The sequence below is a fragment of the Fukomys damarensis genome, unplaced genomic scaffold, assembly GCF_012274545.1.
Source record: "Fukomys damarensis isolate Sample0158 unplaced genomic scaffold, DMR_v1.0_HiC HiC_scaffold_29, whole genome shotgun sequence".
Lineage (NCBI taxonomy): Eukaryota > Metazoa > Chordata > Mammalia > Rodentia > Bathyergidae > Fukomys > Fukomys damarensis.
The window spans coordinates 10,012,990-10,031,022 of NW_022900941.1; the positions used below are offsets into that span (position 1 = coordinate 10,012,990).

The 18,033-nt window shown below is 47.8% G+C and overlaps 2 protein-coding genes and 1 pseudogene across 4 annotated transcripts in view; 1 reads left to right on the forward strand and 2 right to left on the reverse strand.

Moving 5' to 3' along the window:
• The window catches only part of LOC104867838, a 91,861-nt pseudogene extending 89,072 nt beyond the window's left edge, over positions 1-2,789 (reverse strand).
• A 15-nt stretch (positions 2,790-2,804) lies between these two features.
• Positions 2,805-3,565, forward strand: LOC104867833 (voltage-dependent calcium channel subunit alpha-2/delta-3-like). 3 transcript variants are annotated; one of them, XM_010632332.2, is made up of 2 exons: positions 2,805-3,322; positions 3,409-3,565. In XM_010632332.2, the coding sequence occupies exons 1-2, from the start codon at positions 2,855-2,857 to the stop codon at positions 3,451-3,453; spliced, it is 513 nt and encodes a 170-aa protein (XP_010630634.1). In that variant the 5' UTR covers positions 2,805-2,854; the 3' UTR covers positions 3,454-3,565. The 3 variants fall into 3 exon arrangements, with proteins under 3 accessions (XP_010630634.1, XP_010630635.1, XP_010630636.1); XM_010632333.2 differs by having other exon boundaries at positions 2,805-3,237; positions 3,323-3,565; XM_010632334.2 differs by having other exon boundaries at positions 2,805-3,237; positions 3,409-3,421.
• Positions 3,566-5,667: 2,102 nt separating this feature from the next.
• The window catches only part of Marco (macrophage receptor with collagenous structure), a 34,555-nt gene continuing 22,189 nt past the window's right edge, over positions 5,668-18,033 (reverse strand). Inside the window, exons 10-16 of the mRNA XM_033757148.1 lie at positions 17,583-17,681; positions 17,432-17,494; positions 10,363-10,407; positions 8,978-9,076; positions 8,443-8,487; positions 7,535-7,711; positions 5,668-6,407 (exon numbers count right to left, since the gene is read on the reverse strand). Of these exons, the coding sequence (XP_033613039.1) occupies positions 6,277-6,407; positions 7,535-7,711; positions 8,443-8,487; positions 8,978-9,076; positions 10,363-10,407; positions 17,432-17,494; positions 17,583-17,681 (659 nt within the window). The 3' untranslated portion in view covers positions 5,668-6,276. The remainder of the gene's footprint in view (positions 6,408-7,534; positions 7,712-8,442; positions 8,488-8,977; positions 9,077-10,362; positions 10,408-17,431; positions 17,495-17,582; positions 17,682-18,033) is intronic.

The following is an 18,033-nucleotide window of genomic DNA, read 5'->3' on the forward strand; positions in this document are numbered from 1 at the left end:
AGGGGGTACATTCCTTACTCTAGGGAGGGCTGAGGCGTCCAGTACCCTCCCCCCCGCCTTCCCCGCGAGATCCCTGGATCAATTGCAATTCCCACCCAGGCCCTCAGAGCTTCTCCTAGTCCAGACTCTGCCTGCAAATCTCCAAGGAGCCCGAGGTCCGCGCCTGGAGAGCTGAGCTTGGCCTGCAGCGCCCCCGCGTGCTCGGAGAGAGAAGCGACGTCGCGCAGGGGCCGCTGCCTTGAACCGAAGGCAGGGAGGGGTCTGGCACTCAGGCAGCCCGGGTTACGTTTGTGGGCGCGGGAGGCTGAAGCCACGCTCCCTAGGGTTGTTTCTCAGTCGCCATCCCTGCCACTGCCTGCCACGGTCGGGCACTGTCCAGGGCTTACCAGGTTCTCATGCAGGCCATCAGCTGCGGGTATCAAGCGCGTACAGTATGCCAAAGCGGCGGTACCCCTCCTGGCCTGGCCCAGCCCGGCCTTGTCCCAGAGCTGAGTCACAGGGTGAGAGCAGTTCCTTGCAGCTTGTCCGAAGATGGCAGAGAGAAAACCCAAAAAAGCGCTGTTTCACGTGCATTTTAATAAACATGCAAATCCCTGTTCTTTCCTTGGTACTTATAGAGACAACACCATCAAGGAGTTTCGTGAGTTGCTTATGAAGGTTTTAAAATAGGGAGCTGGGTAGGGCGGGCAAGGGAAAGCACTCCCATGCCGCCAGGCTAGGCGTGGTCACAGACCGGCCTTGTGTGGGGCTGGCCCAGCGTGTCACTCTCTGGTTTCCTAGGGACCCCGACCCAGGGGAGATAGGGGTCCAGGCTTCTGCAGTGTTCAGAAAGGTGCCGCACAGGTAGTGGGAGTGCAGCTCCGGCGGAAAGTGCCACTGTGAGGGGGAGAGGTCGGGAACAGGACTTGACCGGTAGGAAGGAAAACGGAACGTGGCCTGGAATAAGCACAGTGAGCAGCCCTTCGCGAGGACCTTCAGGACCTTCGGGGATTACTGGGGACCTCAGAGTTGCCATCCTTGGACAATGGGAGGGTCAGGAAGTTAGAGGTGGAGAGAAACTATCTGGGCTGGGCAGGAAGTGGAGGAACAGATGAGGCAGTCAAAGGCTCCTCTTCCGGAGGGCTGTGGACCTCCCTCTCTCTCTGTCTCTCTCTCTCTCTCTCTCTCTCTCCCTCATCTCACATCTTTGCTACTGTGAACACCTGGTTTGAACCCCGCCTCTGCCTCTTCCTGTGTGACCAGGAACACAGGACTCCTCTTCTTACTCTGGACCCCCTAGAACCTGCCTTGCAGACTGTTCTGCGGATTAAGCGGATTAAGCGAGGCAAGGTGAGCCTGGCCTCAAGGGTGGCCACCTGCCAATTCCTGACGTTTCCAATAAAAGCTCCAGGTCTGTAATCACAGCGCTCTAAGAATCTAAGGCAGAAGGACAGCAAGTTTGCACCCAGTCTGGGCAACTTAATGACTTAGCAAGACCTTGTCTCAAAATAAAAAAATAAAAAAGGGCTGGGGACATAGTTGTAGTCTATAGCTCAGTGCAAAGGCCCTGCATTCAATTCTCAGTACTACAGGAAAAGAGAGAGAGAGAGAGAGAGAGAGAGAGAGAGAGAGAGAGAGAGAGAGAGAGAGAGAAGTTAAAAGACACCTGAGTCACTGATAAGTTGTCTTGGTCCATGGCGCAGGTGGAGGTAGGCAGGGAATGGGGAGTGAGTAGGGCTGGGAATAAGCGGATGACAGACCCAAGAAGCATCTGGGACACCCATGGGTCTCTGGTGCTTCACTGAATCTGGAGTGGGGATACTGACAGAGAAGGAAGAAACTATTTTTACTGCATTGTAATCTTTCTGTTCTATAACTTTGTCCCTTTAGCACAGCACGGATACTCCTCTGTAGCCTTAGGATGGCTTATGATGGTTGATGAAACTGTAATTGCATTGTAAGTGCTATCATGTAGTTAGTCAACCTCCACTGTGTGTCGTTCCAACTGCCTTCTATAATAAAGCAAATCTCAGCTCAGAAGGTAGAAATCACTTACAGTGCAAATACCTCTGTAAACCTGAGTCACCCGTGAAGTAAAGAATTCGTTGGGTTTTTTTTACACACCATGTAGACTAGTGTGTATGGTAAATGTATCAGATATAACATATAATAAAGAAGATACAGGCAAAATATAACTTAGGCCTCTATTTAAATTGCCTTTTCCTTTTTGCTTTCAAAGATGTAGGGAGCTCAATTTACAGAAGTGAAAGGAACATTTGTGTGGCTCTGCAAGCCCCTCACAGTGCTCCAGACACCTTAGATGTGGCACTAGGTGTGTAGGGGCCGACTGTCCCCCTGACCCCATTCTGCACCCTTTCCTGCATGCCCTGCACCTGGGCCTTTGCTGCCTTCTCAGAGTGAACTCTCCTGCCCCATGACTGTGGGACTCGCTTTGGCCAGCGGAAGGGGAAGACGTGACAGTGCCTCACTCTGAGCCCAGACTGGAGGGGACTCCATGAGCCCTGCCCTGCTTGGCCCCCATCTGTTCATCACCAGCAAATGAGCTACAGAAGGAGGACAGCTCCAAGTGAGGCTGCTACGTCCGCCCACCCCCAGTAGACCTGCAGATAAATAAGGGGACATACGTACTTGTCACCTGCCAAGTCCTGGTGTGATCCTGGTTTCGTGTCTTTTGTGCTCGAGGTTTCGTGTCTTGCTGATCTGTAGGCACTGTGCTGCATCAGGGAGAAGTTGCTGTGGGATTCGGTCTGGTGCATGCAGCAGGGAAAGGGTCTGAGGCTTGCAGTCATATCAACAGCTGAGCTGTCCACAGGCCTGACTTTCCGAGATAATTACCCTTTATGACTACCAAGCCATGTGCAGAGCCAACAAGGAGAGCAGCGACAGCGCCCACAGACTCCTGGATCCTTACAATGCCTTCCTCTCTGCTGTGAAATGGATAATGACAGAACTTGTCTTGTTCCTGGTGGAATTTAACCTCTGCAGTTGGTGGCACTCTGACATGACAGCTAAAGCCCAGAAACTGAAACAGACCCTGGAGCCCTGTGATACTGAATATCCAGCTTTTGTGTCTGAGCGCACCATCAAGGAGACCACAGGGAACATTGTTTGTGAAGACTGCTCCAAGTCCTTTGTCATCCAGCAAATCCCAAGCAGCAATCTGTTCATGGTGGTGGTGGACAGCAGCTGCCTGTGTGAGTCCGTGGCCCCCATCACCATGGCCCCCATTGAAATCAGGTATAATGAATCCCTTAAGTGTGAGCGTTTAAAGGCTCAGAAGATCAGAAGGCGTCCAGAATCTTGTCATGGCTTCCATCCTGAGGAGAATGCAAGGGAGTGTGGGGGTGCGCCGCGTCTCCAGGCCAAGGTGGCCCTTCTGCCCTCTCTGCTTTTGATACTCTTCTCCAGGTGACACCGACCGAGTACTCCCTTGGCATGCTAAATCATGGATAAACTGTGAACCAAAACATGGTGCGGCGTAGGAGACCTAAAATGTAATCCAACCATCAGCATCTCATGATTTTAAACTGTGCGTGATATAAACTCAAACAGATGTTGACAGAAAAGTTAGTTTGTTCCTTTGCCAGTCATGCAAATGTGTTTGTCACGTGATAATCCTCACCCTTCATCAGAAATGGGGCTGCTCGTGGTCGGCAGCGTCCCTTCTGCTTGAAATCCATTGAAACCACTTGAAAACTGTATACTTTTTAAATAAAGTATATTAAAATCATAAAAAAAAACACAGAAATGGCTGGCCACTACAGTGGGCATTTTTGCAGAGCCTCTTTTTGTGTTTCAGGCTACATTTTTCCCACCTCTACCAAAAATCCATGGAGCCTTCTATTCACAGTGGATACTGGCGTTTGTTATCTAGAACCAGCATCTAGAAGTTTTTTAAACTTCCGTTGTAATGTGCAAATAAGTATTCTTTCTTTTTAATATAAATAAGGATAAACATTTATACACATGTATTGTATGTGTTATTTACTAGCCTACCTTCTCTTTGTTTGTGAGCTGATGTTTTATATTCTAGGGACTTAACCTCTTTCCCCTCTTGTTACCCTTGCCCCCTTGTCACAAAAGGGAACCCATGAATATCTGAACAGATTCCTGGATTCCTAACCATCTGCTAACCTCACGGACTTAGAGCATCCTCATCAGGTGAGTGTTATTTGTGTACAATTTTAATAATAAAGGTTCCTATGCATTCTTTGATTTGTTTGCAATAACGCACATCTTCTTAATGCTTCGAGTCCAGGATGGTGCAAGTGGAAAAGTACTTAGAACTAAAATACCCAGGGGTGAGTTCAAGAGACCAGAGCAAAGGCAGCCTTCGTTTTCCCATCGGGTGAAATGGAGATAATAACAGAACCATCTATGCAGTGTTGTTGTGAAGAAAGAATGAGAATTGTGAGTTTTCAACATATGCAGCTAACATGGAACAAACCGCATAATAAGCTAAATCTTAGACACTGCACTGGTCTTTTCTTCCTGACAAGGATGGGCTGTGGGTATTTATGGAATAGAAGCACTCCTCTGGAATTTCTCAAAAGAGGCACAATTCAAAGTGGGCCTTAAACAGTGGGAAAAATCCTAGCATGGTGGGTGGAAGGAGGGAAGATACTCTGAGAGGGGACATGGTGAGAAGCTATTCTAATCAGTGCCTGTGTCCCTCTGCGTCCAGAATGTACCAAGAGCACTGTGGTAGCTTTTATCTTCTCCATCATCATCATCATCATCATCATCATCCCCACATTACAGATGAGGAAGCAAAGACTTAGAGGGATGTCCAGAATGTGCCAAGAGCACTGTGGTAGCTTTTATCTTCTCCATCATCATCATCATCATCATCATCATCATCATCATCATCATCCCCACATTACAGATGAGGAAGCAAAGACTTAGAGGGGCTTGGTGACACCCTGAAAGCTGGGATTTGCATTGAGTTTTTGATCCCAGTTTAACAATCTGTCTCAGAAAATTTGTTTCAGGCAGTGTCCGCCCTTTCCTTCTCTTGGGCAAAAGCTGCTTGGAACAGACAACAGGTTTAAGGGAGTATGGGTGGAGATAAGATGCATCAATTATATTTCTGTGCATATACGATGAATCCAGGAATCCTCATTATGGCTTAAAATGTCTCCTTCTCTGACCTATCAGGTCCCATCCATGTGCCAGAAAAAGAACATGGCTGTTCTTCAGTCAGACTTCAAAGGTGGCTGTCTTCCCAGGCTCCTCCAACCCCCACCCCTGGAGGCCAAAGCCCTCCTGCCCCCTGTAACCTGGTACTGTTTCTGAGTTCCTGTAGCTTCAACCTCTGAAAGTGCCCTGGGTTCTGGGGGGCTGGATGTCTAGAGTCCTGAGGTTATCCACTGGGGTACACTCTTATCTTGCTCCCAGAGTGTGGAACCGTGGCCAGAAATATTGGTCACTTCATCCCTCAGCCCTTCCACCTGCTCCTTCCTGGGTCCTAACCTTGGCGCCGCTGTTTGCAGTCAGCCTCAGTCTGAGGCTGAACTTCCTCACAGTCTAAAGGGAATGATGACACCAGGGAACCCCCTGCAACAACCTCTTCCAGATTGCACGATGGGGGGCTGGGGGCGGAGATCAGGAGATCCCACTCAGAGAGAACATGGACACAGGAGACAGAATCCACTCTACTTAGATTGCATATCTTGCCTACATGGTTTAATGCTGACTTTTATTCAATAAACATTCCGGAGACACTCCTAGGGTGGATAAAGCAGACAAAAGCCCTAGCAATTATGGGGCTACATCCTACTCCTGAGAGCTAAGCTCCAGGCTGAAAGGTGCAATTCCATTCATCTTGAGACCTGGTGCCACCAGCCAGCCAGCCTCTTCATTTGCTGGCCAGCCGGCGGGGAGCTTGCTCTGGGAGATGCCTAATGACTGACAGCAAGGTCAAGGCTAACTCTGACCACAGGTGACCTTCACTTTTCCCCACCGTTCGCTCTGTCTCCACCCTCCCTTGGCCTATGGGGCTGAGGTTGTCCCCAGCCGAGTGCAAAGGTGAAGGAGAATTCAGTGAAATGGTGCGCCACTAAGTGGGGACATGGATAAAGGGTGTGAGTGGCCAGCTCAGTGACAATTCAGCCACAGCCTGGGATGTGGCCAGGCAGTACTTTAACTTTTACTAATGACCCTCTCCAGAGCCTGCTCAGCCAGTTCCAGGGATCCCTCACAGGGTCCCTTCCCCCACATGCATGTGTGAGTCCAAGGCCACCATGGAGACAGAGCGGTGACTTCAGGGCTTCAAGATTAGCTGCACTCCACGCCTGCGTCCTCGCTGTGGCCACAGTTGTGAGTGCCCCAGGAACTCTTGTTGCAGCTCCACAGGGAAGACTCTGACCCCTGACAGGCAACATCATCCAGCCAGATCTTTCCAGTGCCTTGAAATGAGGGAAGGAGAGAGAGGAGACATAGGGTTAGGTAAAAGCCAAGCAGCTGTGCAGGTCCTGGAAGTTCTCATCTGGGGCAGACTGGCAATGCTAAGGGCTCCTCTAGTGCCCCTCAAAGCTATTTTAATGCTAACTATGCATACTGCTGAACTCTCTGCTGGGGTGGGGGTGGCTCCAGCTTCCTGTCTCTTCCCTGCTAATTTGTACCCTTTTCTCAAGCACCTTCTAATGGATTTGTATCTTTGTCAAGCCCCCTTGCTTCTGATATAATTGAAATAATTTAGATTATTTGGTTAGTCATTAAGGTGACTTCACGTAAACTTCAGTATATAAAGAAAATGTGTATTTAAAGTCTCATAGTCCAACTGGATCCAGATTAAAAGGCAAGTCTGAACTTTGAAGTCGGGTAAGAGCAGAGGGCAGTGGACGGTGACTACCAGGGAAGATGGTGCCCCTGGGGAGGTCAACTCTGATGGCCAAGGGAAGGGCTCAAGTGAGAAATTGAGTTCTTTGCTGAAGGTTTGTCCTTCGGTTAGGAAAAAAAAAGATATGAACTTAGCTGATCGCTAGCACCCCAGGTTGTCTTGTTCAGATTAGTGTTAGTACATTCCGGCTCCAGTTTGTTTTAGGTTTTCTTTCTAACTGCCCCCTTTTGGTTGTACTGAGGATGGAACACAGGGCCTCAGACACAGTAGGCAGGGCTCTGACACTGATCCACAACCTCAGCTGTCCCATGCATTCTTTGAAGAGGATCACAGCCAAGACTGTGGGTTAGTCCAGACTTCTGGCTAACAGACAGCTCCAAGTTCCCTGCCGCAATCCCCTCCCTTCTGTAGAGAGAGACTGCCCAGGTGAAAGGCCAGGTGGAATTCTGACTCCAGGACTGGACAGACACTGACCAGGCCAGGCCAGCTGCAGCCCCACAAAGCCTTCATTGTCACTGCTGGGGACAAGATGACATTTCTCTGCTGGGGTGGCCAAGCTAGAAGGAGGGGAAGCCCAGAGCCCTGAGCTGCAGAACTTTCCAGCTGCTTGAACCAACACATTTAACCCAAGCCACACTGAGTCACTGACAATCCTCCCCTTCCAGGAGGAGGCCTGGGGGAGGAAGCACTTACCACCTCCATAGCTGTTCAGGGCCTTTCCCCTGCTGAAACCCAGCATGCGGCAGAAGACAGTGGCATCAGAGTTATCCCAGCCATCGTCGCAAATCGTTCCCCAGACCTCATTATAGTAGACTTCAGCCCGGCCTCTACTGCTAGTGCCAATAATCCTGACAGATGTGGCAAATGACCCTAGGTGAAAAAATACAGGTGGGGAAGGTTCAGATGCACCAGGCCTACGTCATTGCTGGCTCTTCCTGTTCACCTTCAGAGGATTTATGGAGTCCCCCTGCTTGGCTGTCACTAGAGCGTGGAGGAAGGAATCCCAATGTTTTGGCCCTGATACAACCTGGCATCCTACCTGCTTGCCCTCAGTGGTGGCACAAGGCCATAGGAGCAGGTGCCTCTGCAGTTGGTCCTGCCAATCCTCCAGACCACATTTTGTCACAAGTTGCAGAGAAAATAATCAAGAAAGCAGAAGGAAGGAAAGAGTGGAGGGAAAGATGTGAGGAAAGGATGGAGAGAAAGAGAGAGAAAAGGAGGGAGGCAGAGAGAGGAAATGAAAGAGGAAAGAAGGAAGGAAGGAAGAGAAAAAGAAGGAGGGAGGTGTACCGCTGCCAAGTGCCTGCCTATCACGGGCAGGGTTTTTGAAGAGAGGGTCAGTCAACTTTTCCCAAAAATGGAGAATATCTTTGAGAACCAAGCTTTCTCCAAAGAAAAAGGGAGAAAAAGAAGGAGGGAGGTGTACCGCTGCCAAGTGCCTGCCTATCACGGGCAGGGTTTCTGAAGAGAGGGTCAGTCAACTTTTCCCAAAAATGGAGAATATCTTTGAGAACCAAGCTTTCTCCCTGCCAACACATATAATTTTCTAATAATAAATTGAAACTAAAGCACAAATTAAAAAGAATAGAAATGTCAATTACCTTTTTCACCTTTTTCTCCCTTTTCTCCTTTCTGCCCAGAAGATCCTGTTGTGAGGAGAAAACCCACAAAATTTAAAGTGTCACCTTGCACGTGTCCTTCACCTTCCTTTGCTAACAGTGGGCTGGAGGATGAGGACAGGAGGGTGGAGGGCTGGTGAGGTCAGTCGCCCTTTTCCATCTGTGCCTGCGGCCCAGCATCAGAGGGACCAGATGTGCCATGGACACCAGTGGCTGAGCAAGAAGAAATGGGCTCAAGCTCCAGCAGGAAGGGTGGAAGTTAGATGAGTGAGGGATGTTTGGTGAGAGACACGGCATGGGACAGATGCATCTCCTTTGTGGAAATATGTAGTCAGTCGCGGGTGCTGGCCATGGGCAGGAATGCACGAAGCTCGTATGTATGCCCACAGGCTGGCCTCTGGAGGGCTGGGTTGTGACTGGCTCACCACTGTGTGCTCAGTGCCCAGCACCATCCCAGGGATGTAACTCGCCAGCTGAATGAACAGACCCGTACCTACCTGACTTGTGCAAACCTTACCCTTCTCTCCTGGGTGTCCCTTAGGGCCAACTCCTCCAGGTGCTCCTCTGAGTCCTGCCGGCCCAAGGGTTCCCTTTTCTCCCTTTGGACCTGCAGATCCTAAAAGAAGAGAGAGGATGCTCCCATAGATATCCTTCTCTGCCTTCTTGAGGGGGTCCCAAGGGTCCCGCTGCTTATGAGTAATCCCTAACTCTCCACTTCTCCAGGTTTGGGCTGTGTGCATGCTCAGCCAGCACCTTAGGTCCGGCTGTTCTTCCCCCTGACTTTCACATTGACACTGTTGGGAACATGCAAATGGAAATGGTGAACTGTGTTCCAGAGATTGCTGGTCCTCAGCTGATTACATAATTGTGTGGAAGTTCGAGCCATTCTAGAAGAATTTGCTAGCGCATTTTTAGGCCTCTGTGTCTCCATCAGTGAATTAAACAGTAATAGAGTATGTAGTTCACGAGAGAGAAGGTTTGCTTCAGAAGTTTGTCTGAGAAGTTTTGCTTTAGTGTGTGATATGGTTTGGATATCATCGAGTGTCCCCCAACGGTTCCTGTCCTCACTGTGGTGATAGTAAGAGGACATGGGATTTTTAGCGAGAGGAATTGGCAGGAAGTCCTTAGGCCAAGTAGGGGAGCATTTTCTTCAGAAGTGATCACAGTACCCCTACTTCTTTGGCTTCCTGTCCAGCAACGGGATCACTTCCTCCTGCATGACTCTACCATGGTGACACCGTTTGCTATGAGGCCTTCTTTGAGGCTGAGCAGAAGCCACCACCATGCCCTTGAACCTCTACGACAGTGAGCTTAATAAACCTCTTTCCTCTCACAGTTATCTTCATCAAGTATTTCATTGTAGTAATGAAAAACAACCCAATACAGCACACATTAGGAGCATGCTGTTGAGAAGACTAGAAATGCTGGGTAGTGGGTGATGAATGAGCAAGAACTTTATAGGCAAGGATGATAACAGTAATAATATCCTAGTGAGAACCAGCAGAAGGAGGAGAGGAGTGTCTTGAGTAGCTAAAGGATAAAAACAGGCCAAAACTGAGATAGAGAAACCCAACCCTGGATGCGAGATGGAGGTCACCTAGCTCCATGGTAGCTCCATAGCCTGAAGCCACCACCTGCACCATAAGCTCTTCTGACTTTCTTAGCCTTTGCCATTCTCAGGCCTTATAGCACACCCTACAACCCATGAGACATCAAGTTACTAAAGTTTCCTTTGTTTTCCAGGGAGGAATAGAGGCATGGATGACAGAGCTCTAGAATCTCAGCATCAGCTCTGGGGAGAAGGTCACAGTTGTGTGTTCAAAGTCGAGCAGACTCCACTTCCAACTGCACACACCTCTCCAGTCATCATTCTGAGAAATTAAAAAGAAGCCAGCCGTTTACCTGGGGCTCCAGATTCTCCTTTTGTTCCCTTCTGTCCTTGAATTCCTAAAATAAAAACAAAGAAAAGCAGAGAAGGTAATAAAACTTAGATATTAGACACTTTTAATCTTAGACAACCTCTACCTTTTGTCTGATTAATGCAGATGGAAAGATACAATGGTTCTCTACAATTGTTTAAAGCCTTTCCAGCACAGCATAAAAGGAGACAGGCTGCAGATAAATGGAGATGGGTGTGCTGGAGTGAAATAGCAACCTACTGGCGGAAAGCCTGGGGTGGACAGACCCCAGTCTCACTGACTGACCTTCCCCATCCACCAGTAACCTGCATTGGTGTTTAAATCCAATCCCATTTCTTACTATTGCACTTTCTCAAGAGATACTTAAGGAAGAAAATTGAGAAATATTTTGGAAATAAAGTATTTTGATTTCCAAAAGACTTTGGTGTGGACTTTGTGGCCACCAGGAGCATTGGAGGTCCCACACCCATAACAGATGCTCCATAAACATTTCCTGGTTTATTCTTTGTGACTCCAGCTGGCTGAATATTCATGTGGCTAAAGGGTATCAGGTTCAGAAAATGGAAAAATAAAAACTACAATCATTGGTGATGATTCTATTATAGTTACAGTGAGAGTTGCTCTCTCTTTTTATGTCTCCCTTTTCTTTTTTACCTCCTTCTTGATACCCACTCATCCTTTTATCCAGTTAACTGTCATGGAGGACTCCTTTTCCCTGAACCCTTCCAGGCCACTGTGGGATCCTCATTTGTACCCTTAGCAACATCATGGTCTCTCAATTTTAAGGGTCAATATTGTTTCCCCTTCAGAACAATAGAACTCCCCAAGGCAATTACACAAATTTGGGGGAAATGCAAGTTCATTATTGACTCTTAAGTAGCAGTTACTAGAGGGTAACAAGGGGTAGGAGTACCAGCCATTCACAAGCACCTGTGGTTATGGCCACACCCTTGGTGAGCTTCCCACCTGGGACACAAGCCCAGCCCTGACCACAGATCCACCCTTCTGATGACCACCAGAAACCATAGGGAGCTCCATTATCCTCAGCACAGTGGCCTGGGGGAGTTCTTGCCTTCTGGCCCCTTTCATCTACTTCATTGCTTGAATTTTCTGAGAACCTACAGTGTGCTGGTCAGAGGAAGGCAAGGCAAAGGACCTGCCAGGCCTCTTGAGAATTCCAGATGTCCAGTGCCTGATGCTTCCTGGGAGGAGCATCAGAAAGCCAAGAGAAGCCAGAAGTGCTGGGAGGACAGCTACCCCAGCCCTACGAATGGGGACGGAGCTGGTGTTAGGAGAGGTTCCTCCAAGAGTAGAAGGAGCCTTCAAGGCCAGCCCCTGGCCCCAGCTCAGCCCAAGCATTGGTGCTTACCCTTGTCTGTCATATTCAAATGCTTCGGCCCTTAGGTTTACCCAGAGAATTCAGATTTAGCCTGTAAATCCTTCAAAGATGTCATATGTTAACAGCTGTGAAGCCTCCCCTGGCCTCACTCCGTCAATGACACACTTTCTCCACAGCATTACAGTAAAGTGGTTGCAGACTCACCACTTGAGTTAGCCTTTCCCTTGTCCTGCCCTTGTGACTTTGGTCCAGGTGTCCCTCCTTGGAGCCTCAGTCTCCCTATCTGAGTCTGCTCATTGCCTCATGAGGCAGTCATAAGACTAAATGAAGTAGCAGATGTGAAAGGCTGGGGCCAAGAGGACACCGTGAGTCATTTTCATGGGTGTCTTCCCTTGAGGTCAAGAATGTCTTGGGCACAGGGGTGGAGCTCCAGGAAGTATTTGCTGTTGACCTGAAGGGACTTAGCAGTGGCCACCCTACAGAGATGGCAGATGTCTCTGCTTTCCTTGCTTGCATCTGAACACCAAATGTCAAGACTAGGAGAAAAGACCAAATTCAGAAATATGTATATTGGGGTCATTAGGTGGAAAAGTAGTTCATGTGTAGAACATTAACACTGTCCCATTGCTAGAGGGTGCCATGTTACAGGAATCTCTACCTCAAGAACCTGTCCCAAGATGCAAGGTTCAGGGACCCTAGAACACTGTAATCTCCCCTTACTGCCCCCATCAAAAGACATACATCTCTCTAGCTGTCCTTTAAAACTCTGCATTATGGCTTTTATCTAGATCTCCCCCTAAAGCCTCAGGCGTGCATAGGCTCATAGGTGGGGGTTTTTGGAGGTGGCTGGATCCAAGGTGTATGAATATGGAGTAAGAGTGTCGATAACTAAATTATTCCACTGATTGGTTTAGCATAGCTCTGGGTGTGAATAATTGGAAGGCCCACCCTGGGGATTGGTGGCACCAAACAATAGGCTTGTAGCCTAGATGCAATACAAAAGGATAGAAAGAAGTTTGGCCTACTACTTGCTGCCTACCGCCTGCAGTGCCATGCACTGATTCTTCTCTGTGATGTCCCTTTACCATGCCACCTTGCTTTGGAGCCTGCTGAATATGGACTGAAACCTCTACAAACTAAGCCAAAATAAACCTTTCCTCCTTTAACCTGGGGTTGTCAGATATTTTGTTCAAAAAATGAGAAAGTAACTAAGACACAGTGTAAGACTAACACTCTCTATAAGACAGGAAGAGCAGGGCCTGACCCCCACCGTGCTCCCTGAGCCATGCTTATCTGCAGGGGTTGGCCCTTGATGAAATGCCTTCTAAGATGTGTTTAGTGGCTATCAATTTTGTCTTCAAAACTTTCCCTTCAAAGAAGAAAATTAGAATCCTGTTTTGTGTGATTTCTCTGTAAACCTTGCAAGACTCTGAGAGGGCCTTGGCTGAGTGGCCACTCATTAAGGATCAAGGGACAGTAATCCTCACTCTCCATTGAGGCAGCACCCTGACTGGACCAGCTAATATATGCGGGAGGGCAAAGTGACTGGAAAACAGGATCTAGAAAGCTGCATGTTTTAAAACTACACTGGAGAGGAATGGGTACTAGGCTGTTCATAACCATAAGCAAACTGGGTTTCACAAAGTTAGCAAGCTGAGAGGGCCCAAATGTTTATTTTCAAAGTCTTTTTAGAGAAATGATTTCCTCACCCAAGAAAATAGTTGGTAACACATATCTTCCTCGTGGGTAGTGCTCTGCAGGTACTGGGGTTAAGACCACAGACTTCCTGCTCTGAGGGGAAATGGCTGGGGCATTGTCAGACTGGTAGGGATCTGGGTGCTCCTCCACATCACTCACCCACCACCCCGGGGAAAGTGAGCCCCACTGTGGTCAAGTTCAAGTTCCAGCTCACAGTCAGACATCTGGCAGCAGCAAACCAAGCTGAAGATTAGATTTCCTGATTTTGCATTAAAGGCAGGCACTTCCAACATACTGGGAAACTTCTCTGAATACCAATTCCAATTTACACGGTAGGTGCAGCCTAGGAAATTAAATTAAATTAAATCTAATAACTAAAAAAATCACTCTGTGCATCTGTGTCAAGAAGGGATATATGGCTTACAGGGGACCTAAAATTGGGATGTGTGCAAACTTGTGCTCTAAGAAACTTAGAGAAAAACTGGGGAGAGTTTTAAAGTGACCATTAAGCAATGCGGTAGGACTTAATTCTTGACCTATCTAAGTACTTACATAGGAGGGATGCAATTAACTAAGAAACTGTGTTCACACTATAGGACTAATTCTATTGTATACTATCTTTGTTGTTCATCTTCAAACTTCTCTGCATGCAAATGAGGACAAGGATTTTGAGTTATTTCCGCTTGGGCTTTGCCTCAAGAGGAAAGTAAAAATGCATAGGAAATTCTGATTGTTATGCTTTGGCCACCAAGATGAAGGATTTCTGATCAAGTTGGTATTATGGAGCTTAAACGTTTTGCTGCTTCTAATATCCTTCACGGAGTAGAAATGGTCAAAAAATAAATGCCACAATTCCAAGTTGAAGTGGAGTGCTTTCTTATCTCTAAATTTTACTTTTCAATGTAACTAAAGGATATAGAGCTAAAATTTGGTTATTCTTTTGCAATCTTTTGAAAGAGAAAAGGCTAAAAAATTTGAGATTAGGGCATTGGATAAAAATCTGTTTCTGACAGGTGGATGAAATCCACTTTGGAGAAAGTTCTGCTGGGTATAATGCTTTGCTTAATAAGATGCGGAGTTTATTTTCCCAAAAGGAAGAAAGAGAATCTCTTGTCTACTTCTCTCAAAACATACAAACATATTCCACCTGAATCAGCTGGAGTGTTGCTAGTGACAGTCAACAAAGGTAGGAAGGTTTAATGATTGATCCAGGATTTACCTATCTATCCCAGAGATTCAGGACATGGACAGGGCAACTCTGATTTCTCTTGGGTTCTACTCTATGTTGTTCTGTACAACAAATTAGAACCACTCTGCATCATTCTATACCGCAAAACAGAACAACTTTAGGTCATTCTATGTAAAATCTGCAAACACAATAATTTAGACTCAGACTTTGGGATTAACTCCCAGCCTTGGTGTGTGCTAACTACGAGCCCAAGAGCAAAGGATTCACCCTTTCTGAGCCTTTGTGTCCTTAGGTGCACAATTGGTTGGGTAAAAATCCTGTGTGTGTATAGATGAACTAAGACCGCGGGAGTAGAGTACTGAGCACAGAGCCTGGCTCAGAGAACAAGTTAATAATAAATATATCTCTTGATATTTATAATTAATGCTCACTAATGAAATCTAGCTGTCACCTAGGTCAAACCGATAAACTATGATTTCTGTTTTCACCCAAAGTGCCTAGATATGTTCTTGAGAGATTAATGGTTTTATTTACAAAGTGGATAATACATTAGCTTGACAACCTGGCTGATATATCATGGACAGTCGTCATAGCAGCTTTAGTTTGGGGAATATCAACATCCTGACACTGACAAGTGTATGCTGTCTTTCGCGTTGGGAAGGATGGCTCCCACACACCAGTGCCCCACCTTCCCTTACTTTAGAACTCATCAAATCCAATCTTTCCAGAAAGTCACGAGCCCGTGACTTCAGCACCATACACCAACTACATTATGGCCCTGTGGAAATTCCCCTGGTAGGAATCTCACCAGCTATTTGATAGGGCAAACATCTGGGCTTGGGTGGGAAACCTATCTCATTTTACATAAATGTTAATTGTCATACATCCCGAACTAAAATGTAGTTCATCATGTTTACTTGGGCAGCAAGAATTACAGGGTAAACCCTAGGATATGATGAGCTGGGTTTTATAGCTGGGATGGGATTATGCAGAACCCCATAAAGGTGCTCAGCAGATACAGATAATATGCTGATCTGTGCACTATGATGTCTATGCTAAAACTGGTGTGGGATCTTGGATGAGTAACTCAGAACTGTTTCAGGGCTGGAATGCTTCATGTTTCTTCTTAAGAGTGAGAAAAGCTATCACTGCCTCTGTCTGATCCTTTCTGAACTGAGGTGGAGGGAGAAGGAATTACCCGAAAGAACAGTGGCAGAGGAAAGTCCTGAGACAGAGTGCAGTAGATAAGCTCCCAAGCTTTTGAGTCAGCACAGCCTGGCTTCCAGCCTTGGCTTCACATCTCAGTGCCCTTTGACCTTGGACAAGTTACTGTAAAACACCTCTAACCCACGCGCTTATCCTCCTGGATTGTCACAAAAATGCTCATTAGCAGTCATGCTCTTGCTGCAACCAGGCCTCCTGGAGTGCAGGGTGAGGGGCAACATGCTGCACCTCAGGCAGCAAAAGGCTGAGGTTTGGGGTCTGGGGACACAGGACCTCTGTAAGTAAAATCATGTTTTAGGCCCAGCGCTCCTGCTCAGTAAAGAACAGTGAATCCGGCAATGAGGGAGGAGACAGAATGCTTGCAAGTACTATTTATAACCGAGGAGGAAAGCAGTCATTTCCAGGAAGCCACACAGAAAACTCAGGGGCTAGATGCTTCAGATGCAAGTCAGATGGACCCTCGATAGTGGACCAGAGAGCATGCAGCGTAAGTTTGGAAGGAGTAGAGGACAGAGGATGTTGAGCAGCTGCTCTCTACATGGTGAATAACAATATTCAGGAAAATTCCACAATTCACAGTCCAGAACTCAAGGATCACAAGGAAGTAGCGACGAATGAATGACTGAATGGATGATCAATCGATCCATCTATCCACTACGTGGCTAGAACTGCTAAGGTCCAGAAAGTCCAGCCCTGGCGTGGGCCTGTAGCACAGCCTGGGCATGCGGGAGTCTACTTTGTCTGGAAAAGCATGACCTTCCACTCCAGCAGAAGAGAAGGTCAAGGTGGGCCATCCACACACATCCTTAGCAGACGCGAGCCCTTTCTCACCACCCTGCACTCCATACACACACAGCACTCCTGCCTGCACCTGGCTCTCCAGATGGCACATGGCAGCTCTCCACACCAGCACCCAAGCAAGTGCACCTGCAGCCTGTCTCCCACACTCCTCCGTGCTGTCTGAGGGAAAGGTGAGGGGGAGACACCCAACACAGTGGCCCAGACAATCTAGACTGACTGAACACAATATAGGGACCTAAACTTGGAGACTGGGTGACATTAACAGAGTGGTTTATAAAGCAGAGCACCTTGGCAGGGCAGCAAATTTCCCAGATTAAACTGGCTGCTTGTTTATAACCTAGATTATCCTGGCAGGACAGTATATACACTAAGTTGGCATGATGGCTTCAAACTAGTCTCTGTAAGTTCCATTAATGAAGGCCAGTGTTTTCTCTGCCTGTCTCCTAGGAGAATGTGCAAGAAGGAGTTTTTCAACACTCTTAATGAGCTCATAGTGCTGAACACCAACCCTAAAGGTCGGAAGCTGAGTGAAAACTATGCAGAGCTGTGTGGCAGCCCAGGGCAAAGTGTCCATGTTGCTGGAGGTTTGGTGATGGCATTCAAGGCCCTCCAGGAACTCAGAGCAGAGATAGAACAGCCCAAAAGCTGTGGGCTCAAAGGGCCAGAAGTAACTGCCTTCTTTCATCAGGGAGCCTCAGGGACCAGGACAGAGGAGACCTACACCTCCTCCCATGGGCTGCTGGGAGGCTTCCACCTCCCTGTCCGTTGTGACACAGCACCTCACATCTCACACCCCATTACCTGTGTCACCCTTGCTTCCTTTCATGCCCTCACGTCCTGGACTTCCAGGATTTCCTGGTGCTCCTAGAAGACAGTCACCACAGAGAGTGTCAGGGCTGATCAGTGTCCAAACATCATTCCCCAGGCCCACTGTAGGATGTGAGGCTCTTACCTGTTAACCCAACCATACCAGTGATGCCACGTTCACCCTTGGCTCCCAGAGGTCCTGCTGGACCAGGAGGGCCTCGAACACCTGGCACTCCAGGTTGTCCTGGAAGTTAAGTGGTGATTTTGAGGCTGGCAGTCATTGGCGGAGGGCCTGGCTGCCCCATCCCCATGCTTCTTTCCTCGGCAGTGAGTGATGTGCTTCTTAAAAACTTCTCGCCCCTCGACAGCTGTAACCTTTCTTTTTGGAAGCCATGAGCTAGGCCCATTAGTGGAAGGATAGTTAGCAACAGCAACTAGTCTTCCATTTGCTGCTGCAGAGTTTGGGATTGTAGATGCATTGGGGTTTCTAGCTGTGGATGTCCAGACTGAGAAGGTCTGCTAAGAGGGCAACTAATCAAGCCTGCTCCTCAATAGCTACTCTGTTCCTCATACGAGAGGCCAGATTTTTAAAAAGC